The following is a 26,605-nucleotide window of genomic DNA, read 5'->3' as shown; positions in this document are numbered from 1 at the left end:
AATGTCACCTTACTAGTCTACCTCAATTTGTGAAAGGGAAGTATTTTTCATTTTGTTTTTGGCAGAAAGAAGAGATTTTGTTTGAGAATATGTTTATGTTGTTCGTTACTACAAAATAGAAAAACAAAATGATTCTCACTAGCTGCTTTTTATCAAGATAGACAAAAAACTTTTAACATACCTGTCATAATAATCCCGTTGAAAGTCATAGTCCAAGTCAAAAGAGGAGCTGAAAAATAAATACCAAAGAGCATTAATTTGAAGCCATTAATGTCAATTCACAACAGCAGATAGGGGAAAAAAACCCCAAAGCCCATGCCAAACCAACCACAACAAATAGATCAACAGATTAGCATGGAACAACTTCCAATCATTCAAATAACATCACTGAATTCTAAGCATCTTAGGCCACTGAACATGCAGTGGACAAATTCAAATTCAGGTGAAAGTTTTGCTAAAATTTCAACACACTACATAATAGCCAAAATAAGAACACTGAAAATTACAATAGCAAACTAAACACTCTTAGGCCATCTTCCCTTTCTTACTCCTCAGCTCCTGAGAAGCTAAACGCCTCTTGAAGAATTTTATAATTTATGCTAAATATCAAAGTATTCTTTAATTGCCAAAATCTCAGGGTAGTCTAATAATTTTATTGGAAATGGGTGAAAAGGAAGTATATTAACAAAAAATTAATAAAGCATTACTTTGACACAGATAAAACATACTACAATTAGCCCTCCCATATCCAGAAAAACAGATAAGAGAATATGCCCACTGATGGACACAATGGAGTTATAAATAATAAAGTTCCGGACCTGAGTAGAGGGGACGGAGAAGGGTGTTCTGGTACTGACCCGTACATCTCCGCTGCAGATCGTTTCACACCTGCTTTTCCTCGGTTCACTTTTGGCTCTGCAGCCAGATTAATATCTGAAAAAAACAAAGACAAAAATTTTAGTGATAACTCTGTTGGGATTTTTAAAAGTGTACATAAGTCATATAAATAAAGATCTAATACTGTAACCTTTCCTTATGATATAAACACTCAAGAATTTTTATAATACTGGAACTTAATCTTCCATTCCTTCTGTACCAAAAAAGTTTTCATTATTTATAACACACCAAGTTTGTCTTTGGTACCTTACATGCTCAGCTCCTACTTCAATGAAATGCTTACCATTCAGAACACCCATTTTGTTCACTTAGTTATTCTCACAGGAAAAAAGTATCAGTGACTAATCGTTGCCTTTCCAGAAAAGATTCTGTATATTTTAAATTAAACAAATATATTAGAAATGAATGACCTCAGAGATTTTATATGGCAGTTCATGAATTAATATAACTATGGTACCCTTAAATTTCCCCAAAGGCAAATGTTTATTCTACTTATAAATAGAACCAATTCTTAAAGTTGCAAGTATTTTACAGAAATGCTTAACTACCTGTACATGCACATACATACACACCAATAAAAGGGAAATAAAGAGAAGGAAAAAAAATCCTATTTTTTTTTGTGTGTGTGTGTGTACACACACACACACACACACACACATATATGTATGTATGTATGTATGTATATATGCCTAATATACAAAGTGTCCTGTCTGGGAGTTTGATTGCTTGCTATGACGTGTGCTGACCACCAGGGGGAGGCATGGCACAAAGGAAGGTGCCGGCAGGGAGCCAGCAGCCACTAGAGACCCTACCCATGCAAAAATTTCATGCACTGGGCCTCTAGTTTCCATATAAAACATAAATATTTAAAACACCCATTCTAGCAGCCAACTACTTAGCCTGTCCATCCACTGCCTACCAAACAAGAGTTCGTGTACTTCCTCATTAACAAGAGGCCACTGTAGCTCTTTTAAAACTAAAAACAAACAAACAAACAAAAAACACAACAACACCTCAAATCAAATAACCAACTAAAAAACAGACATTTAGTACATTGCCTTTTTGCTAAATAGACAATTCATGAATAATCTTCAATTCTTGGTCCACTAAATTCATTTCTAATTTTAAAAATATATAATTTATTAATTTTTTACAGAGTGGAAGGGAGAGGGAATTAGAAACATAGATGAAAGAGAAACATCAATCAGCTGTCTCCTGCACACCCCTACTGGGGATGTGCCCGCAACCAAAGTACATGCCCTTGACCAGAATCGAACCTGGGACCTTTGAATCCGCAGGCTGACGCTCTATCCACTGAGCCAAACTGGTTAGGGCCATTTCTAATTTTTAATATCTAATGTTTATAAAAGCCTTGAGCTTTTACAGTTTTGACTATAGTCGTTTATAACATTAAAGATAGGAATTAAATGTTTTAAAAATGTATATTCTATTGATTTTGAGAGTGAGAGGAAGGGAGAGTAAGGGAGAGAAAGAGAAAAATGTATGAAAGAGAAACATCGATGACAAAGAAACATGGATAGGCTGCCTCCTGCATGGCCCCTATTGGGGATTAAGCCCGCAACCCGGGCATGTCCACTGACCTGGAATCCAACCAGGGACCTTTTGGTTCATTGGACAATGCTCAACTAACGGAGCCACACTGGCCAGGGCAAGATATAATTACATTTCTTAGAAAGCAATTTTGCCCTAGCCATTTTGGCTCAGTGACGTGGATTGAAGGGTCCCAGGTCCGATTCCAGTCAAGGGCACATGCCTAGACTGCAGGCTTGATCCCCAGAAGGGGGCGTGCAGGAGGCAGCCAATCAATGATTCTCATCACTGATGTTTCTATCTTTCTCTCTGAAATCAATAAAAATATTTTTAAAAGCAATTTTTAAATGTAAAAAAAAGGAAAAAAAGGAACTAAACTATATCAGTTGATTAGACAACTTTACAGATTTCATGTGATTCTAAACTGAGTCAATATCCAATAGATTACATATTAATAAACTTAATTTTAATAAAAACACAAGTATGGTTATTTTAAAAGTACACATAAAATTGTATTTTTTCTTTTCTTAAAAAGTGTAAGTACCTCCTACTCTACCCACTGAATCTAGTCAGAAGCAATTAAAATTCATAACAATAACTCCTGATATACAGACAGTGGTTTCTAAATAATTCTCATTAAAAGGAGCCAAGGCTCTTGGGCAAAAGGGCAAATTCCAAATTTACGTCAAGCTATATACCAGATGACCTGGACTATCTTCTGGTGCCAAAGAATGAGGCAACAATACATTATTCCATTAGGAAGGTCACAATGACATAGGGACCGACTTGAAGGTGATCCACTAGGCTAAAGAAATGATTTTGAGCTCTAAAGAATGATTTGTGGCTCTATCCAGCTAGCTCAGTTGGTTAAATTGCATCCTAATAAGCCAAGTTTGTGGATTTGACTCTTGGTCAAAGCACATACAAAAAGCAACAAAGCAATTTTTCTCTGTCTTTCTCTTTTCTCTCCCTTCCTCTCTCTAAAAATCAGTTTAAAAAATTGCAATGGACTAAAAACACACTAATTTAAATATACAAATTCAAAATAATAGTAAATAAAAGCAATGACTGACTATATTTAAAGGTTGCTAGAGGATCAATTACACCAAAATTTGAAAAGATTTATTCTGCCTTTCCAATGTGAAATTAACAAGAAATTGTTCAGTTTAGAAAAATTACAGTTAATAAGTACAGAAGGAATTAGAAAACCCACTCTTTTGAACCCCTAATAAATTACCTAAAAAATACCATTCACCATAAGGTGAAAAATCTATGGGAAACTTTATCAAAGATAGGTCAGGATGTCAAACTTGATCCCACAAATTTTCTCAATATCACCAAAAATGGGACAACTGTGGGGTAGGCCATCAAATGTGATACACACTATAAAGCAACCAATGAATGTATAAATAAATAAGTGGAACAACAAAATCGATTATTTCTCTCTCCTCTAAAATCAATACAACTCAAATTTTTAAAAAGAAATGTATATCTGAATTCAGATGTTTTATAAGTATGCATACACAATGGATTTCAAAGACATGGTATGAAACGAGAATGTAAAATACCTCAATCATATTTTTAAATGATTACATATCAAAGTGACAATACTTTGGGTATACTGGGTTAAGTAAAAAAAAAAAAAATGTTTTTAATATATCTTATTGATTTTTTACAGAGAGGAAGGAAGAGGGATAAAGAGACAGAAACATCGATGAGAGAGAAACATCCATCAGCTGCCTCCTGCACACTTCCTACTGGGGATATGCCCGCAACCAAGGTACATGCCCTTGACCAGATCGAACCTGGGACCTTTCATTCTGCAGGCCAATGCTTTATCCACTGAGCCAAACCAGTCAGGGTGGGTTAAGTAAAATTAATGTCACCCCTTTGATACTTCTTTTAATATAGTTATTTACAAATTTAAAAATCACTACATGGCTCACATTCTATTTTTATTTAACCAGCACTGCTCCAGATCATAGGGGTAGAAAAAACTTAATGATAAGGAAGCAATCAGTTCAGAGTGTAGGAAAATACTAAAGGCTTTTCCAACAAATAGAATGTCATAAAATTTTTAAATGGAAAAGGGATAGAAGAATTAACAGGTTTAAAGTGTCTCTAGCATAACATGCTGGAGTTCTACCAGAAGCTTTTCATGAATTATCTCAATCAATTTATCTAAATCCTCTTGACACAGTACTAATACATCAGGTAAGAATAAGGAATAAACCAAGATACTATTATCTCCATTTGAAGAAAAGAGAAAAAATAGGGCTCAGCCAAGCTAAGTAAGCTGCCTAACACAGTGTGAAGCCCCAATGCAGAGCCAAGTAATCTGATTCTGCAGCCCATGAGTGACTAAGCTATATTGTATTCTACCAGTCCACTGTGAGCAGTACCCACAGCCATTTATTACCTTACAAAATATCATTCCTACCTCCTCTACATTACCCAAGACTACCAATTGAGGGTTATCTAGTCTCAACTACTAATGGCATAATAAATAAAAGTCTGTATTTAGCCTAATATATCTATAAACCTAACATTTTTATTATGCTAAAGTCAATTATCAAACCCAGAAAATCTCAGACTATTAAAATGATAAAAAATTCAACTCATCTTACCTAAAACCTGGCCAGCGATCATTCTGCCATCTTCTCCTGCCACCGCAGCCCGGGCATTTCTCTCATTAACATACTGAACGAAGGCAAAGCCCTTATGAACAGAGCAACCCACGATTTTGCCATACTTTGAGAAGATAGCCTCCACATCAGATTTCTTCACCACAAGAGTATTGAGATTCCCAATGAATACACGGGAGTTCATGGAGCGAGGATCTGTCTTGTTGGTAACATTGCTGGCCATTGTCTTTGATGATTACGGTTCCTCACAAAGCCAAAACTGGAAGGGAAAAAAATGCATTCAGGTGAAAAGATGTTAAAAACAAAGTATTTCTTGATAAAACTTAATCTACTCTTATTTTAACCACTGTGACTACCTAGAGTACCAGTCAACCTCCACGGATCTCACAACAGCAAGTCTATTACTCTTCAGAGATTAGAGGCCAAGAATATATCCTTATAGAAATTCAACTCCCTCTACTCTAGTGTATTCTAACAGATTATTTTTTCCCCTCCACAGACAATTGGCAACACAATCTTCTTGAACATTTCATTCTAAATGACCACCGTTATAAAGACCTCATGCAAATTAGAAACCCCTAAGCTATCTACTACCAATTTCGACTCATTTTTCACCTTCTCAGTCATGCTAACCTAGCCATTGCTTGCCATCTATCAATAATTCCATATTCTTGCACATTGCTTTTACTAAAACGAGTCTCACTCACTCTCCCAAAGATATAAAAAAGTCCTCGAGCCCTAGTTGGTATGGGTTTGTTCAGCCTTCAAACAAAGGGTCCCAGGTTCAATTCCAGTCAAGGGCACATGCCAGGGTTGCAGGCTCAATCCCCAGTAGAGGTTGTGCAGGAGCCAGCCGATCAATGATTCTAATCACTGATGTTTCTATCTCTCTTCCATCTCCCTTCCTCTCTGAAATCAATAAAAATTTATGTAAAAAAAAGAAAAAAAAGAAAATAGGGATTTGCTGGGGGGGTGGGAGGGGAACACCCTCGAAATTCTGCCCATAAACCACTTTAGCTAGATCAATGTGGACAATTGACACGCTGCCCTTCAAGTATAATTAACCTTATTATACAAAGGCAATAAACAGAACCAATTCATTCACCCTGGAAATACCTAAGTACCTCAACTGACTTACAATATGCCAGATAACTTACGTATCTTTTTATAGAATTCGATGGCTATTTTATTTCCATCTTATGTGATAACCTACAAAATATAGTTGGGACATTTAATACTACTAGATGGTGATGATAAACTGGGTGAAATCAAAAGACCCTAAGGAAGAGAATAAAAATTTCCTCAGACTATTTCAAAACAAAAGTTATCTTTATGTATGTTAGACTCAATCTTAATGTTTGGCATTCTTTTAGTTTTTTATCAGTCTGCTGCCAGTTGCCATTCCAACCACCAGTTATGATGGACCCTCTTTTGATTTAGAGGAACACTGTCAAGATTAAAGATACCAATGTCTAATGATATTTTTCCAATACTCAAGAGAAACATGACAAACTAATTCTCATGGATTATGTTAAAATGTCTTATTATATACACAAATTTAATAAAATAGGTAATATACATCATTTATACATGACCACCACAATTCTGACCCATAAGATACCTAGTTATTTCACAAGCAATACTGATTTTAAAGATGTAACAACTGCCCTAGCCAATTTGGCTCAGTGGACAGAGTGTTTGTCTGCAGACTGAAGGGTCCCGGGTTCTATTCTGGTCAAAGGCATATGCCCGGGTGGTGGGCTCAATCCCCAGTGGGGGGCATGCAGCAAGCAGCCAATCAATGATTCTCTCTCATCATTGATGTTTCTCTCTCTCCCAACTCCCTCCCTCTATGAAATCAATACACACACACACACATATATGTACTAATAAAAGGGTAATATGCTAATAAAACCAGATGACCTTTTAGGCGTCCTTCCCGAGAAAGCCGGGCCCCGGGGAAGCCAACCGCAGTCCCGGGTGCCTGCGGCTGGCCAGAGAGAGTGAAGCCCGGGTTCCAGGTGCAGGGACCAAGGCAGAGGCAGTTAGGAGCAATCAGGCTGGCAGGGGAGCGGTTAGGGGCTATCAGGCAGGCAGGCAGAAGTGGTTAGGGGCTATCAGGCATGCAGGCAAGCAGTTAGGAGTCAGCGGACCTGGATTGCAAGAGTGACATCCCCTGAGGGTTCCCAGATTGGAAAGGGTGCAGGTGTGCTGAAGGATCCATCACCCACACACGAATTTCGTGCACCAGGCCTCTAGTGTTACACACACACACACACACACACACACATATGGATGATGTAACAACTGCTTTTCCCTCCTAGCATTTCTGAAATTCAGGACACAATCTATTTCATTTTGGTTTACAAATTATATTCTTATATAAACAGTAGTTCTTAATCATTTTTTTCCTAGACTAAACAATGGAAATTTACCAAACAGCAGCCACTGAGAATCATCCACAGCCAATTAAGTGTAAGGGCCAGAAATCCTTAGAACAAGAATAAACATAAACCTAGCCCTGACCAGTGTGGCTCACTCAGTGTTCAGTTTGCGCACCTAAGGGTTGCACGTTAGATTCCCAGTTAAGGGCACATACCTGAGTTGCAGATTTGTTCCCTGGTCTAGTTGGGAGGCAATCGTGTCTCTCTCGCATCAATGTTTCTCTCTCTCTTTCTCTCTCTCTCTCTCTCTCTCTCTCTCTCTCTCTCTCTCTCTCTCTCTCTCCCCTTCTCCCTCCTCCAATGGAAAAAATAATCCTCAGGTGAGGCTTAACAAAACAAAAACCATACCCAAAAACCTACTTAAGAGGATGGTTCTACATGCCACCAGCATACTGAACATGAGCTGAAAACACCAAATAGATGAAGTTTATGTCCCTTTTACATATACTCCTTTGAACCACAGAACAGAAATGGATTTAAATGACTATTCCTCAATTTTTACAAGGATGCTACATATAGAACAGAATGCATCACATATAATGCCATAGGGCAATGATTTTTTTCAACCTATTTCATCTCATGGCACACATAATTCTAAAATTCTGCAGCAAAAAAAGTATAATTTTGATTCATTCACACTGGATGGCTTCTGTATTGGCTGTTACTGTATTTTTTACTTGGGAACCTAAGGGAAAAGAGGTATCCCTGACTAAATAATCGAGTATTACATGTTTTAAATCATGATACACTAGTGTCCTGTGGCAAGTCGCTGCCTTATGGATTCTCTCAATGAATCCTATTTGAAAAGACTGGTAGAAAGACATTCAGGAATATAAATAAAAAAGGTGCTAACAAGTGGTTGTCATCTCTGAATTTTAGGATAGGATTTCCCATTTTCTTTGATAAGGTGTGGTTTCTAAATTTGATATAAAAATGTTAATGAAAAAATAATACAATGATCTCAGTTTCAAAAGCTGTGCTAAGATCACCTGATTAGCTTTCAATGTCCATACTTACCATAAGGATTTAATCAAGATGTGAGTAACAGTAAAGATAGAAAACCCACAAAGACCCATTAATCCCACTCCTAGGAACACATCCTTCTAAAGAAATAAACAAGAGTTATTACAAATTACTTCTTCATTGAACATTTTTCAAGTATTTGCTAAGTCCAAGCACCAGGGCTACTTCAGGGGAGAAATGGGAACCGATAATTCTAGTAGTACTGCTGCTTAAAATTTTCTGAAGAGGGAACAGATTTTCTCAAGTTTTAGAAATAACCAAATATCTCAGGTCACACTTCACACTGATTGCTAAGGGAAGAAAAATGGTCAATATCCTACCTAAATGCATAGACACTACTGGAAATGAACTGGGATTCTTGGAAGAAAGCAGCAACACAGAATAGTTTTGGAATCATTCTGAATCCTTACATAAAAGCAATCATATAGTAAAGCCAAAAAACTGTAGACAAAACTTGGTACCATGGTATCCTCCCCATCAAAACTCCAAAGCCAACACGCATGGTATCACTAACTGGGGAAGTAGCAACTGGGAGTTAAAGACTTAGGAATTTAAGAATCCCAAAATATCCAGCTGGTATTACTAGAAATAACTAATTTTAAGGGAGGCAGTTGAAATGGGGAATTTTTTTGCCTGATCCAATAGTGAATAAAAGGTTTGATGGGTCTGACCGGTGTTGCTCAGTGGTTGAACATCGACCCATGAACCAAGAGGTCACCGGTTCCACTCCCAATCAGGGCACATGCCCGGGTGCAGGGTCAATCCCTGGGTAGCAGGCGTGTAGGAGCAGATGCTTCTCTCATAAATGCTTCTATCTCCCTTGCTTCCTCTCTGAAAGCAAAAAATAACTTTTTAAAAATATATTTATTTCAAAGAGGAAGGGAGAGGGAGAGAAACATCAATGATGAGAGAATTATTGATCGGCTGCCTCCCGCATGTCCCCTACTAGGTATCGAGCCTGCAACCCAGGAATGTGCCCTTGCCCGGAATCAAACCTGGGACCCTTTAGTCCGCAGGCCAACGTTCTATACACTAAGCCAAACCAGCTAGGGCAGAACTTGTTTTTTAAAAGGTTTGGTAGTGCTAGAGCAGCTTAGTCTCTACAAAATCTCAAAACTAACACAAAAGTCCCATGTACAATGTCTTCCCCCCAAAAGTTATTGCTCTAGTTATTTCCTTTTTAAAGTAATTCTATGACCTAAATGTGTATTCTTAAACAGTATAGTTTTACTCATTAAAATGCATGTGATATTTGTGTGGTTTTGTTTTTTTTCTTAGAGGAAAACATCGATTTTTGCTACACTTATTTATTTATACATTCACTGGTTGATTCTTCTCTGTACCCTGACTGGAGATCAAATCCACATCATTGAAGCAAAACTCTCTAACCAACTGAGCTATCCTGGCCAGAGCCCAAATTTGATTTCTTTTAAAGCACTTTTTAGATAAGTTTTCCTTCAACTTAAAATTTATATGTTGACAAATACAGGGCACTTGACCTGCAGTTCCCAGTCTGGATTGTTCTGAAATTTCATCCTTAATACAATTCCACATATTGTTATCTGTATTCCCTGAAATAGGAAACTGGGACCAAAAGCTTGATTAGACATGTGTGACCATTCTGAAGTATTTTTGTGATGTTATTCTTAAATTCCACCTTATAGGTATTATGATGTTCCAAGCTTATCTCTAAAAATATTACTTAGAAGTCATAAGAATAGTCTCTCACTTCTTGCATATTATAGCCAGTCAGCCTGTGCTCTTTGTATCCGAGTCCATTTGGTTGGGTATAAAATCATTGGATCACTCTCTTTAAATATTTTATGCCATTTATGTCTGGACTATCACAGAACCATTCCAAAGTGTAAACCTTTGTTTACAAGTTCTATTTTTTCCCCCCAAATTTAGTGGTTACCAGGATTTTTGCTTTATCATAATTCATTAACTATTTTTTTATAGACTAATCTACCCTTATAGGACAGGTCAATTAGTCCTCTAACTTTTTAAAGTTAAGTACTAGGAAAGGGGGAGAAATGGGAGGGACTGCTCTGTCCAGCATAAAAATCTAACCTAAATGGTTAGATTTCTCCCAGTTTTTGAATATCAGAAGTATCTTACATATCCTAAACACTCCATAATTCCTCAATGATGAAAGGAATCGTTACAGCCTTTAACAGTTTTCTCAGCAGTCATTTTTTAAGTCAAATTCATTACGACAAATTTATTGTATGTTTTACACTAACACCAGATTTCAAGTGTAAAAGCAAATTGAAGAAGGAATGGGTCAATTTTTGCTTTTTAGTTTATATATACCTGTAGCATTTTCATTTTAAATGCATTTTAAAGTAGATTTTTAACAACTCAGAATTCTAATTATCAGCAACTGCAATCTTCAGAAAATTTACAAATCATTTTAAATGTGGAAATTATGATATAATGCTGAAGTCCAAAAGCAGGATACACCACAGGAGCCATGGCTGACGTGAGGATGGCTTCCCTTATGCAGTGCACATGGCCATGGCCCCATTGCTACAGCTCTTCTGTCTTCACTCTCAACACGTCTGAGCAACTCACAGGTAGCTGCTGGTTCTATAAATCTACACTCGGGATGCATTTCCATTAAACTATCCAAGACATGATTGAACTATTGTGCTTCCTACACGATATGCCCTGAATGTAACTACTATTTTAAATGCAAAAGGTATTTTGGGGGCATAATTTGATCAAAGTAACATAACTTGTTACTTTTTTTTATTCACTGATGGTCTGTGGATAACATTACATTTTTCAGCATGAAACCGAACAATTCAACTCCCCAAATCAGACTTAAATTTATGGTTAATAAAAGCACTTATTATAAAAACAAGAGTAAATAGAGTTGTACAATACATAACAGGAGGCATTTATAAATTATGTGCTTAGGAAAGACATATTTTTTAAAAGGTTTTGTAGGTATTCTGCTTTTGGTTAATCTTTATTAACAATCCTGATCTTAAAAGATGTTCTATAAGACCATTCAATGTTTTGAGAACACCAAATTTAGCTATATATGTACTAATAGCCTAGTAATGCTGTTAAATGAAATTACATTAATCTTCATGAATTAGCTATTACTTTAATAATCAACAATCCAGAATCTTGATGGAAACTAATGTCTAGTCATGGATCTAGTTTATAAATTCCAATTTTGCCCACTTTTTGAATATTATAAGTTTCTTGCATATCCTAAACACTCCATAATTCCTCAGTGATGAAAGGAATCATTACAGCCTTTAAAAGTTTTCTCAGTAGTCATTTTTTAAGTGAAATTCATTAAGACAAATTCACTATCTGTTTTTAAAAAAAGTATTTTTATTGATTTTTAGAAAGGGAGAGAAACATCTGAGTTGCCTCCTGCACCCCCCCTCCCCCACCAGGGATTAAGCCTGTAACCCTGGGAATCAAACTGGCAACATTTCAGTACACAGGACAACACCTAACCAACTCAGCCACACTGGCCAATGAGATTGCTTCTTTTCAATTTAATTGATTTTAGAGGGGGAACATCAATTTATTGTTCCACTTATGTATGCATTCTTTGGTTGATACTTGTATGTGCCCTGACCAGGGATCAAACCCACAACCTTGACATATCAGGATAATGCTCTAACCAAATGACCTAGTACTTGGCCAGCGCCAAATTAATTTTCTTAACCCCAATATTGATTACTACAGAAGATCTAAGTAAATAAAGTATGTAGAAATTTAGAAAAGTATGTTTCCTTCTTAAAATTGGTTTGAGTAAAACTCATATGGAAAAGATTTATGAAATGATTATGTTCCCTGGTTATTCCGCATTCTCTTTAATTCACTTGTAGAGATTAAGTGGATATGATTTCCAGAAAAACAGAATTCCACCAGAGTACAGATAATAGAAAGATAAAGACTGCCCAGCTGGTGCACCTCAGTGGTTGAGCATCAGCCAATTAACCAGGTCACGGTTCAATTCTCAGTCAGGGCATATGCCTGGGTGGTGGGCTTAATCCCCACTGTGGAGAGTAGAGGAGGCAGCCAATTAATGATTCTCATCATTGATGTTTCTATCTCTCTCTTCCTCTCTGAAATCAATGAAAATATTTTTGGGGGGGAGGGGGGAGATTTTAGTGGCAGTGCAAAGAACATGATTAGTAGATATAGAAATGTATTGATTTCTACTTCTACCATCCCAGTCATATCCTAAAAACTAGAAAAATAAAATCTATATCTGGATGAGATGTAAGAAAACTGTCAATTTTATTTCCACTATTCATTCAAAAGTTTGAGCTATCCAGAGTATCCTCTTAACAGAGGCAATCCTATCTTGGATTGTCAATGTAGCTAAAAAGGAAATGTTTATAACAAACAGCCCATTTCTCGCCCCACCCCTTTGTTAATCCTCACCAGAGGATATTTTTCCCATTCCCCCCCCCCCCCCAGAAAGTGGAAAGGGGGGGGGAGGGAGGAAGAGGGAGCGGGGCGAGGGAGGGGGAGAAAAGACATGAACTGATTGGCTCACACACAAGCCTGAAAGGGAAAGGGTAGCAAACCCACAACCCCGGTACATGTCCTTGACTGGGAATTGAAGTGGAGACCCCCCCGCCCCCCTTTTTTTAGTTTCTATTGATTTCAAAGAGGAAGGGAGAGGGAGAAAGAGAGATAGAAACATCAATGGAGAGAATCCTTGACTGGCTGCCTCCTGCACACCCCACACTGGGGATCGAGCCTGCAATGTGGGCATGTGCCCTGACCGAGAATCAACTGTGATCTCCTGTTCATATATAGGTCAACGCTCAACCACTGAGCAACACTGGCCAGGACATAGCCCTTTTCTCTTTAAGTTCACATTAAATGTCAAGAAAATTCTGCAGAGAATAGGTACATAGCAAGGTAAGAAAAGCAGACTGAGTTATCTGACAATTATAAGGAAATACAAGGTTCAAATGGTTCAGAAAAGGTTCTGGAATTTGCTGGGAGCTGAGCCAAATCAGTTTATAATTGGAATCAAGCCTTCGGCTCCCTTGCCTTTATGTAATGGCCACTAGAACTCCATCTTTAGTGGAAAGGGATGGAGAGAATGATACCTGACAAACAGTGCCACTCAGAGACTGTTCCGTATATCTGTAAATATTTACTGCAAAAAACAGGGGGTAGAGGGGATAAGTAAACAAGCCACAAGAAGTTTCTAATGGGCATTTCAGTTTTCTACCTCTTCATCCTATTCACATAAATTAATCACAATGTACTTACTTATATCACATATGTTGGTTCAAAAAAGAAATGAAAGATGGCACCAAGTATGTCTTATTAGATGACAAATCATACTAACTAGAGAACAAAAAAAATAACTTACCTCAGAGTTGGAAATTCAGAACTCTACCTTATAATTTTCTATATTATGATCCCCTAAAACCTAGACTCTACATTTAATTCAAATTAGATGCAACTGTCATACCTAATACGCTCTTTCACATCTTTCTTTGAAGAATTTTAAAGACAAAGTGTCACTAGATGGCAGCAATGAGTTGGCAATTTTTAAAAAAAAGATGACTAAGCCGAAACTGGTTTGGCTCAGTGGATAGAGCGTCGGCCTGCGGACTTAAGGGTCCCAGGTTCGATTCAGGTCAAGGGCATGTATCTTGGTTGCAGGCACATCCCCAGGAGGGGGTGTGCAAGAGGCAGCTGATCGATGTTTCTCTCTCATCGATGTTTCTAACTCTCTATCCCTCTCTCTTCCTCTCTATAAAAAATCAATAAAATATATTTTTTAAAAAATAAAAAATAAATAAAAATTAAAAAGATGACTAAATCTCGAGTCTAAGGATTTTCTATTTTATAGTGTCATACAACTTGTCAACAGTTTTTCGGTAACTTTTGAGTATAATTTCTCTGCTACTTAGAGCATCATCATCTTGTCTCAGTTGTTTTCCTTTAACTCTTAAGAGCTCCTATTTTGCCCCCTTCAATCCCTTTTAATTCCCTTCCCCATGCTACTTTCATATTACTCTATCTACCTGGCCTACCTTTCCTCTCCCTTGTACCTTTTTACATTCATCAACTATTTCTTTTTTTCTCAGTATTTTTTTTATTTCAAGAAAAACTATTTTAAATATAATGTAACATGCAATAAATCTTAACATTTCAAGAAAAATGATCTTAAATGTTACATGCAATAAACATTAGTATCTCAAGAAAAACAATTTTAAATGTTACATGCAATAAACACCAATTATTCAAAAAATATTATATTACATGCAATAAACATTAATCAAGAATAAAAGAATTTTAGTATATATAATATTACCAAAACTGTACTAACATAGTATGATATCACAAAGATTGTAGAAAATATTAAAAATTCATCAACTATTTTTTTCTGGCTTCTTCAGAGGGGAACAATGAACTCCCTAGGTGTCTACAAAAAGAACAGGGTGCTTTAGCCCTAACCGGTTTGGCTCAGTGGATAAAGAGTCGGCCTGCAGACTGAAGGGTTCCAGGTTCGACTCTAGTCAAGGGCATGTACCTTGGTTGCAGCACATCCCCAGTAGGGGGTATGCAGGAGGCAGCTGATTGATGTTTCTCTCTCATTAATGTTTCTAACTCTATCCCTCTCCCTTCCTCTCTGTAAAAAAAAATAATCAATAAAATATATATTTTTTAAAAAGAACAGACATGATCTCAAGGTAGACTATCATGGAAAGACCACTAGCATGAGAAAGTAGCACATGGTAATATTTATAGGATATTTTCAGGCCAAGAAAAAACAAAGTTTGCCATTTTTAGATAAATTATGCTAACTGCTAATTCTAAGAATTAAAAAACTAAGAAAATGCACAAGATATTAACAGGGGAAAATGAATAATTCAATAAATGGTACAAGGTAGCCATCTAAAATAAATGGGGACCAATCTCACCCTGTACACCAAAATTAATTACAGATGGATCAAAATTTAAATGTAAAAAGTTACATATGCAATTGTCAAAACCTCAAGACAGCCCTGGCCAGTGTGGCTCAGTTGGTTGGAACATTGTCCCATACACCCGAAAAGGTTGTAGGTTCAACTCCCAGTCAGGGCACATACAACAAATCAATGTTTCTCTCTCTCTTCCTCCCCCTCTCTAAAATGCAAGTCGGTGTGAGGATTTAAACAAAACAAAACTGCCCAACCAGATTGACTCAGTTGAGCATTACCCTCTGCACTAAAAGGTTGCTGATTTGATTCCTGGTCAAGGCACATACCTGGGTTGCAGGTTCAGTGCCTGGTTGAGGTGAATGAGGAGAGTACCCATAGATGTTTCTCTCTCTCCCTATCTCCCCTCCACCCCCTCTACTTGGGTGAGAATTTAAATAATAAATATTCAAATTAGAAAAACAAAATAAAACTCAACAGTTCCCAAAATTATGAGCAACAGAAAAAAGGCAGAAAATCCAAAAGAAATCATAAATATGAAAAATTGTTTTAAGAATATTGAACTTTAGCCTAGCCAGTGTTGCTCAATGGTTGCGCATCAAACTATGAACTAGGAGATGAAGGTTTGATTCCTGGTCAAGGCACAAGCCCGGGTTGAGGGCTGGATCCCCAGTGGGGGACATGCAGAAGGCAGTCTGATCAATGACTCTCTCTCATCATTGATATTTCTCACTTTCTTCCTCTCCCTTCCTTTCTAAAATCAGTAACATATTCTTTTAAAAAGGTAGCAACACTTCTGGGGGTTCACCAAACTAAATTCACAAGCAAACTCATTAAAAAATAAATAAATTTAAATAACACTTTTAAAAAGAAAGCTTGGCGAAGATTACATTCAGACAAATGTTAATGCTACAATTACTGAGAGAAAGTTTCCTGGATTAGAAACAAATTACATGGTCTCAAAGTATTATCCCACTAATTACTGACTGACTATAAAGGGGAAAATGTACCTATATAATGCAGGTCACCACTTGAAAAACAAGTAGTCTGAAGTCATATGCCTCCTGATGTGACAAAATAATGTATCATCTAAGCAATACTCTTGGTAAAATATTTGATCTGAGTATACATACAGGAAAACAGACGTCAAGTTTGTGGGGACATTACACCATCACTGTTAAAAACTCCTGGGGGGAGTAGGGGGCCTTTTCTTGATTAAGAATGCAACATGTAGCCCTGGCTGATTTGGCTCAGTGGATAGAGCATCGGCCCGTAGACTGAAGGGTCCCAGGTTTGATTCCAGACAAGGGCACATGCCGGGTTGTGGGCTCAATCCCCAGCAGGGGGCGTGCAGGAGGAAGCCAATCAATGATTCTCTCTCACTGATGTTTCTATCTTTCTCCCTCTCCCTTCCTCTCTGAAATCAATTTAAAAAATTTTTTTTAATAAAATCATTCAGGAGAGGGGAGAAAAAGCATACAGAGTTGCTAGAGCCTAAATGGGAATGGGGTAATTTTTATTTTATTGATTTTAGAGAGAAAGGAAGGAAAGAAAGAGAAAAAAATCAATGAGAGAAACATCAACCAGCTGTCTCTCCTGGGAGGAGGTTCAACCTACTGAGCCAACATCATCCAGCGTGGGGATGGTGTACTTTACTTATGTGCATTTTACATATCTGTTCAAATGATATTTAAAGATACTATTATAGCAAATGGGAAAATATGTCAGGTCACACACTTTAACAAGTTGCCAGAAAATAACAAGATTTCATTTATCCTGTCAAATTTGCTAATAAATGAATGACGATCCAATAGGATGCAGAAGGGAACTGGCACTTGCACTGCTCTAACTAAGTAAACCTTTCTGTAGGTTCACGTGAAAATTCTTAAAGGAAACAGACCCAGAAACAAGGAGGCATGAATCAGACTGTCGGGCCTCAGAGGGAGGGGAGGGGAGGGTGGAGGTAGGGGGGAGAGATTAACCAAAGAACTTGTGTGCATGCATATGAGCCTAACCAGTGGTTAAGGACAACAGGGGGGTGGGGGCATGCGTGGGGAGGGGTGTGGGATGGGAATGGGGGGATGAGGACAAATATGTGATACCTTAATCAATAAAGAAATTTTAAAAAATAAAGTGAGAAATTCCTTGACTTAGTTTAGTACAAAAAAAAAAGATAATTCTTAAAGGATAAGTGCCAAGCAATGGGTAGATCTACCTATTTATATTAATTAAGCAATTGACAATGTTAAATAAATTCATGTGATCCTGTTTGGAATTGAAAAAGAGGAACTTTGGCCATGTATAAGTTTTTTAAATCCCTATGACAAAAAATATTAGAAAGCCACTCAACATGCTGTAGAACACTAAATTAAGCCTTGGCCAGGTAGCTCAGTTGGTTAAGAGCCGTGGTCGGCAAACTGCAGCTTGCGAGCCACATGCGGCTCTTTGGCCCCTTGAATGTAGCTCTTCCACAAAATACCACGGCCTGGGCGAGTCTATTTTGAAGAAGTAGCATTAGAAGTTAAAAAATTTGGCTCTCAAAAGAAATTTCAATCATTGTACTGTTGATATTTGGCTCTGTTGACTAATGAGTTTGCAGACCACTGGGTTAGAGCATAACCCTGATAACCCAAGGTTGTGGGTTTGATCCTATCAGGGAACAAGAATCAACCAGTGAATGCATAAATAAGTGGAACAACAAATGGATGCCTCTATCTCAAATCAATAAAATTCATCTAAAATAAAACTAAGTGGAAAATGTTTACAATACAGAAGCTCTAGAACAAATACAGTAATGATTACACACTGATAAAAATATATATTATAAAACAGTGGTCGCCAACCGGTGATCTGTGGACCACTGGTGGTCTGTGAGGTCCCAAAGGTTGGCGACAGCCATTATAAAACACACACACACAAAAAAAAAAGCCTAAGCAACCATTCGACTGGTAGCTATGATGTGCACTGACCACCAGGGGGCAGGCGCTCAACACACAGGCCTGGAAACATGGAACAGACCGATGTATCTCAGAGGGAAGGGGGAAGAGGAAAGGGGGGCGGGCGGGAAGAGATTAACCAAAGATCTTATATGCATACTAGAGGTCCAGTGAACGGATTCTTCCACCAGTGGGGTCCCTCAGCCTGGCGTGCAGGGATCGGGCGAAACCAGCAGTCCAACATCCCCCGAGGGGTCCCGGATTGTGAGGGCACAGGCCAGGCCAAGAGACCCCACCGGTGCACGAATCCATGCACCAGGCCTCTAGTATATTATAAAAGCATAAATATATAAGTAAACATTCAGCCCTGAGACAGAAATGAATGGACCAAAACATCAAAATATTAATAGTGGCCGAAACCGGTTTGGCTCAGTGGATAGAGCGTCGGCCTGCGGACTGAAAGGTCCCAGGTTCGATTCCGGTCAAAGGCATGTACCTTGGTTGCGGGCACATCCCCAGTAGGGGGTGTACAAGAGGCAGCTGATTGATGTTTCTCTATCATCGATGTTTCTAACTCTCTATCCCTCTCTCTTCCTCTCTGTAAAAAATCAATAAAATATATTTAAAATATATATATATATATTAATAGTGGTTATCTCAGTCCTAGCCGGTTTTGCTCTATGGATAGAGTCAGTCAGCCTGTGAACCAAAGGGTCCCAGGTTCATTTCCAGTCAAGGGCAGGTACCTAGGTTGCAGGCTCATCCCTAGCCTGGGCCATGGTCAGGGCTTGTGTATGAGGCAACTAATCGATGTGTTTCTCTCACATCAATGGTTTCTCTCTGTCTTTCCCTCTCTTCCATTCTCCCTAAAAATCAGTGGAAAAATACCCTCCAGTGAGGATTAACCAAAAACAAAACAAAAAGAAACACACAAAATAGTGGTTATCCCTGAGTGTTGAAGCTGTATTTTATCTTTATGCTTCTTTTAAGTTTTCAATAAGCATTTCTGCACTTTAAAAAAATTGCTCCTGTCAAAGTATAAATGGGTAACATAATGTGACAAAAATTTTCAAATGAAGATCTCTAAGAAAATATTCCAGAATCTCAATGATTAAAAAACTAAATTATGTAGCTCAGTGCCCTCTAATTTCCTCAAAGAATGATAAAATTCTCTTATGACATCGCTTCTCACTCACTGATGAGCAAGCCTCGAGTTGCCATCAAAGTCAAGGAATTCATGTGAAGTTACTTAATTCTAAACCTAATTGGCTAATTAATTTCTTCCTTTCACTCTTTAACCATTCATAAGTGGTTGAATTCTTTTTACTTAAAACATTAAAGTTGTTCGCTATTCTGACCATCTTCCATGAAAATAAGATACTGTGCCTTATAACAAATACAACTTAATTTCTCCATGTACCATTAAACACAGTAGTACAAATTTGGTTGCTCTTGAAGGAGTAAAACAAACTCTGCATACTATCTAAACGCTATTATTTCTGCCAACTTTGGCACTATCAACACGTACAGAATTCACTGTTAAGTAAAACCGCTAATGCTTATTTATTAATATAAATGCTAATTCCCTATTTTGTACAATTATTTTGTTGGGTTTCTTTACATCAAGAATAAAACAGGGTATTTAATTCATATTATCTGGTTCTAGTTTGAAGAAAAATTTCATACTTTGATTTTGTTGTGTGAAATATTAACTCTCTCAATTACATACCCTTTACTGATTTGTTCAACATACTCTGGAGTCTCACCTAAGTCACTTTAATAGTTTTTAATTAGATCAACACAATTTCCCTTCAATAGCAGATTTTTTTAATGTATTAGTTTTGGAACAATAATTATTAATGCTAATCAACTGAGAAGCCCTTCTGCATATTTTCTGTACACTGGAAAGTTCTACCCTGGTTTAGTTTTGAGCAGGACCCTTTCAAGCTCAACCACTTCCCTTTGGGAAGCCAATCCCATCAAAACCCAGATTCTTTGACTGCAAAGTAAGTATCATTTGTCTCATAGGATAGGTATGAGGCATAGAAACATCAAAAACTTTAAAAATTATAAATAAAAATTTATAATTCACAGTTCACAATAAACTGTGCCATTATTAAAACTTTAAAAATTATAAATAAAAATTCTGGGTAAATAAAGTCTTTCATAAAAATTTATAAATAAAAATTTATAATTCACAGTTCACAATAAACTGTGCCATTATTAAAACTTTAAAAATTATAAATAAAAATTCTGGGTAAATAAAGTCTTTCATAAAAATTTAAACTGGCCGAAACCGGTTTGGCTCAGTGGATAGAGCGTCAGCCTGCGGACTCAAGGGTCCCGGGTTCGATTCCAGTCAAGGGCATGTACCTTGGTTGCGGGCACATCCCCAGTAGGGGGTGTGCAAGAGGCAGCTGATTGATGTTTCTCTCTCATCGATGTTTCTAGCTCTCTATTCTATACCTCTCTCTTCCTCTCTGTAAAAAAATCAATAAAATATATTTTTAAAAAAAATTTAAACTGAGCCCTGGCCGGCTTGGCTCAGTGGATAGAGCGTCAGCCTGCGGACTGAGGGGTCCTGGGTTCGATTCTGGCCAAGGGCACATGCCTGGGTTGCGGGCTCCATCCACAGTGGGGGGTGTGCAGGAGGCAGCAGGTCAATGATTCTCTCTCATCATTGATGTTTCTATCTCTCTCTCCTCCCTTCCTCTCTGAAATCAATAAAGAAATGTATTTTTTTTAATTTAAACTAAAAAGGTAGATACAAAAATACCTATCCCCACAAATTGAAGCTATGTCCACCTTAACCAAACATAATTTAAAAGTAACTAACCTTGAGAAGTTCCTAAAAAAGGACATAATACAAGGCATGTCCACACTAAAATATGCCATAAAAAAAAAGAACTGATGAATATCTGGCAATATATACTTGAACACAACACTTCCAAGTCCTTAATAATGTAAAAATGATAATAAATACATCCTAATGATTAGGGGTCAGAGGCTTTGGGGGGTCACACAGACCTATTTCCCTTTCAAGCTCAACCACTTCCCTTTGGGAAGCCAATCCCATCAAAACCCAGATTCTTTGACTGTAAAGTAAGTATCATTTGTCTCATAGGATAGGTATGAGGCATAAATGAACGCACAGAAAACACCGACATGGTGCCTGGCACATCTCAAGTGTTGCTGCAGCTGCTGCTGCGGCTGCTACTACATCATTTACTATTATTGGTACCTACCACAAAAACTGGGCCAAGGACAAAAAAATAGGTGATCAACAAATAATAAAGGTTTACAGAGATGAAAAAATTTCAATATTGCTATAAAGGAAATATAAATTAAACCAAATACCATTTCACCTATCAAATAAAGCCATTTTTAATTTTAATGGTCCTTTCATACATTACTTCTGAAAGTGTACAGAGGCCACCTGGACTTTTTTCTTTTTAAATCAAAACCCTTAAGACTCTGCATATTCTTTAACTCAATAATCTCACCTTTGAGAACTTACCTGAAAAAAAGGATATGGACATATTAACAGTAAAAAGTAAGAAAACATGTGCATGGCAATGAAACTGGCTAAATAAATTTCATTTTAGTACATCAATCCAATTGAGTACAAGCAGCAAAATTTTTAATGACAACATATTAACACTGAGAGATGTTCAAGATGTTACATAGCATTTACAAGTTATCTAGGTGATTAGACATCTCAGGATATTGTAGAATTGTGAGGTTTAAGAACTCTTTTTCCAAAATTTTTCTTTAATGAGCAATTCAGAAGTATATAAAATCAAGGAAACTGGCATCTCCCAGGGCACCAAAATTTTCACTGAATAGTGTTCAATAATTTAGGTTCTCTCACTTATTTGAAGTCCTAACAAATACAGATATTTCTCTCTACATTCTCAATCTTCACAATAAACTGTGCCATTATTAAAGTTAGTCATCTGTTTCTGAGCACTGCATCAGACTTAAGGGGGGGAAAAAACAAACACCGAGCATTTTAGAACCCATCATATTCTTCACTAGAGCAGCTTCTACATAGTAAAACCCCCCTTCAACAAACATTTACTCTCAGAACATTTAAACCATTTGCAAAAAAGAAGTTCCTGAATCTAAAGTACCAAACATCAGAAACATTAAAAAAAAAAAACACCCTAAAATCAACATTCAAAATTTCTTCAGTAAGATCAATAGTGACTAGAAACTAAAAGGTCACATTCATTCTACAAAAATTATGAACAGACAAAAAATATACGAGGGGCTTATTATTTAAAATAAAACTGAAAACCTATGTGAATAAGAACAAAATGGTCAGTGTATAAACCCCTGATCAAGGGAAGAGTAGTGTCTTTATAATACTTAGGATTCACGTTTAAGAATTTAGGAGGTATTTATCTTAAATCAGCAATTTCAATGATTCAGCAAAATACATTGACAGAAAAGGCAAACGGCAATTTAAGTGGAGGTACATAGAAATTCATTATACTGTTTTCTATGTTTAGATATTTTATTTAAAAAGTTGAGGAAAAGGAAAAAATGGTCATAACATGCTGCTGTTTACTGTCTAGTTCTTAATATCGGGATAGGAGTAAAGAAAGGCCAGATATTATAAGGATGTCGTTTGGGCAGCTTCACCAGGAAACAACAACTTTGCACTCCCGGGGGCTGGGGGGACAACAAAGGAAATATAAAGACACATGCCCAGTAAAATTGGGGTGACATATTTGCCTGTGAATCACACATTCAGATAGATGGTTGGCCAGAATGGGTGTGGTTAATGCAAGCTTGGCAATATTTGCGATTACACAATCCCCTAACCACAAGAGTTTATTCTGGTTTTCTTGGGACTCTTGTTCTGGACTCCCTTAGTTCTCTTGTACACAACCCTAGGGCCCACAACCATGTGACACCATTCACAAAATGGACTACTGGACTGCAGCTAGCCTGATGCAGTACTGTTCTATGCAATATGAAATGAAAATTCTAGGCCCTGGCTCTGATTTTAGCTCTACTGAAACCCCAGCTACACTTCTTCTGACTGAATTAATGGAAATGGGACTTTGGAAACCCAGGGGTGTTAATTCCACAGAAATATCGCTTTCTACCATATCTCATCCTCCCATGGGGGCCTCGGGGATGCTTATTCCAGTGGTACCCCAAAAACTCCACTCCCAACAGCAATTGGGGAGACAAGGCCAGCTACTCTATAATAACATAACTATTATAGTCACAGATATACCTTGAATTGCAAATGCTTTAAAAAAAAAGTAAATCTGTTCAGCTATCATTTATCACCAAGAAATTATTATAGATTGGTCACATTATACCAGGTATATGATCTGCTGAAGAGCACAAAACATTCAAAATACACACATTTCAGGACTGCATGTTTTCCTGATTACTAGCTTAAGAGGCATCACTATTTATCCAGCCTGCCTGTTTGAAATTACTTTTTTGTTGTTAATCCTCTCCTGAGGATACTCTCTCCAATGCTTTGCGAAGAGTAGAAGCGACGGAAGGAGAAACAAACATCAATGTAAGAGAGACACATCTCACATAGACTGTTTGCGTCCCCCACTTGCCCCAACCCGGGGCAGAGAGCGAACCTGAAACTTAGATATGTGCACCTGGCTGGGAATGGAATCCTCAACCCTTCAGTGGGCAGGCAGTCGTTCTAACCACTGAACACACCAGCCAGGGCAAAATTACTTAAAAGTTCTTCAAATGTGCCCATGATAGTTCTAGGATACGGCGAGGAAATTCTGCATTTCTATGAAGCTTTCAAATGATGATGATGCTGGACTACAAACCAATGTTCTGAACACCAAAAGTCAACAATACTTAACAACACTTCATTGCCTTATTATCTTGTAGAAAGTTTCAATTGTACCAGTTAACTCCTTTAATCTCAACATTCAGTTCCAACAAACTATACTTTTCAAAGTCTGCCATGGTCTCTTGGAGACATGTTTGGAAAATCAGGATTTTTCAGATTTTACAAAGGTAATGACACTATGCTTTCTTGTATATAACACCCCAGTAATCTGTGGAAGGAAATGTAGTAATATTTCCACAGTAATACATATGCAGTCACTAAATGTAACACAGACTATAAACAATCTCATGTCAATTGAGGTCAGGTTCTGTCACCAAATGAGTCTGTCAAACTAATGAGAAACTTTCTTGCCATAGGTTTTTAAATTTCTGAATTGTGAAAAGAAATAGTTTGGATCAGTACAGCAAAAACTTTTATAAGGAAATCTAACTTAAAGCTACTACATTTTCCATCACTCAGCCCTTAGCAGCTAAAACATGATTATGCTCTAAACTTGAGAATTTAACAGTAAAATATATATAGTGGAATCCCATCTTTTGTTATCTTGAACTTGATTTTATCAGCCAATATAAAGCTAACTATGCTGAGATTCTCTCTCAATTTTTAAAAAAAACTTATCTCTAGTAAACAAAACTTCCCAAATTCCAGAAAGGTCTAAACGAAAAAACATAAAAGCAAAACCATTGTCACCCTAGCTCGTTTGGCTCAGTGGATAGAGTGTCGGTCTATGGACCAAAGGGTCCCAGGTTTGATTCTGGTCAAGGGCACAAGCCCAGGTTATGGGCTAGATCCCCAGTAGGGGACGTGCAAGAGGCAGACAATCAATGATTCTCTCTCATCATTGATGCTTCTATCTCTCTCTCCCTTCTTCTTCTCTGACATCAATAAAAATATTTAAAAATAAAAAATAAAAGCAAAACCATCATCCATGTTACCATTCCTACAGAAATAGAACACAACTGGGAATGCCTCACACAGTCCTCAGAATAGTATTTTAGGGTCTGAAAATATATTAAATTTTTGTGATTATTTTTTAAATCCTTATTTTTTACAAAAACATACTAAAATATTGGTGAAATATAGCAAGGATTTACTTCAAAATAAATAAAGGGAGGGAAGGGTAGATGCAGGTATAGATAAAAGATTACCCCAAGGTTGTTAAAGAATGAACAAATTCTTTTGTGTATGTTTAGAAATTTTCCACAATTAAGATAGCACCAAACATATGCACACATTTATTTATCTAAGAATAAAAATTTTATGAGAGCCCAAGCTGATTTCGCTCAATAGATAAAGTACTGGCCTGATCCCAGTCAAGGGCTAAGTACCTCTGTTGAAGGCTCAATTCCTCCCCCATTGGGGTGCACGTGGGAGGCAACCAATCAATGTTTCGCTTTCTGTCTCTTCCCCCTCCCTTCCACTCTAAAAATCAATAGAAAAATGTCCTTGGGCAAGGATTCACACACAAAAAATTATATGTGAATCTCAAACTATATACAGAACTATATTCAACGTGATAGCAATTTTCAACTTAGCAAATCCATTACCATAACATTCTTATTCTTTTATTTATACTTATCAGAGGCTGAAATTCCGTGTCCAACCCTGAAATATAAGCCAAAGATCCAAGCAATTTACAAAACTAGAAATCATTAGCAATCACTTACACTGCAAGTAAATAGATAAACTGTCATCACCTTTTGGGAGAGCAATCTAAATTTGAAGTTTTTAAAACATACATGCACTTGAACAATTATATTTCTGGGGATTAACTATGAAAAAATAATCAATGGGCCCAGCCAGTGTGAATCAGTGAATCTATGAACCAGGAAGTCATACTCGATTCCGTCAGGCTGTGGGCTGGATCCCCAGTGGGGGTGGGGTGTGTGTGTGTGCAGGAGGCAGCAGGTCAATGATTCTTTCTCATCATTGATGTTTTTATTGTTCTCTCCCTCTCAGAAATCAATCAAACAGCCCAACAACTGACCTCCTGCCAGGGCTGCCAGGGCTGCGAGGGCCAAGACCCTTGGGCAAATTCTGTGCATCAGGCCTCCAGTAAAAATATATATTTTTTAAAAATAATCAATGGTATTTATAAAATTTTAGTTGTAAGGCTATTCAATTTTTTATGAAACTTTTTAAAATGTTTTGTTTTTAGGGAGCGAGGGAGAGGGCAAGATAGAAAAATCATTGCGAGAGAAACATCAATCCGCTGCATCCTGCACACCTCTTACTGGGGATCAAACCTGCTACCTAGGCTTGTACTTTGACCAGGAACCAAACCCATGACCTCCTAATTCCTGGGTCGATGCTCAACCACTGAGCCACACCTGGC

At 37.4% G+C, this 26,605-nt stretch overlaps 1 protein-coding gene across 19 annotated transcripts in view; it reads right to left on the bottom strand.

Moving 5' to 3' along the window:
• HNRNPC (heterogeneous nuclear ribonucleoprotein C) overlaps positions 1–26,605 on the bottom strand; it is a 49,110-nt gene that overhangs the window by 8,026 nt on the left and 14,479 nt on the right. For 13 of the 19 annotated variants that reach the window (XM_079768637.1, XM_079768638.1, XM_079768640.1 and 10 more), the window contains 3 exons: positions 5,076–5,352; positions 819–933; positions 182–229 (listed from right to left, as the gene is read on the bottom strand). In XM_079768637.1, the coding sequence (XP_079624763.1) occupies positions 182–229; positions 819–933; positions 5,076–5,316 (404 nt within the window). In that variant the 5' untranslated portion in view covers positions 5,317–5,352. The remainder of the gene's footprint in view (positions 1–181; positions 230–818; positions 934–5,075; positions 5,353–26,605) is intronic. The other 6 variants (XM_079768628.1, XM_079768631.1, XM_079768632.1 and 3 more) reach the window with 2 other exon arrangements.

Source organism: Cnephaeus nilssonii (assembly GCF_951640355.1).
Source record: "Cnephaeus nilssonii genome assembly, chromosome: 4".
Lineage (NCBI taxonomy): Eukaryota > Metazoa > Chordata > Mammalia > Chiroptera > Vespertilionidae > Cnephaeus > Cnephaeus nilssonii.
Note: the sequence above shows the minus strand (reverse complement) of the source record. Positions and strands in the feature narration are given on the sequence as shown.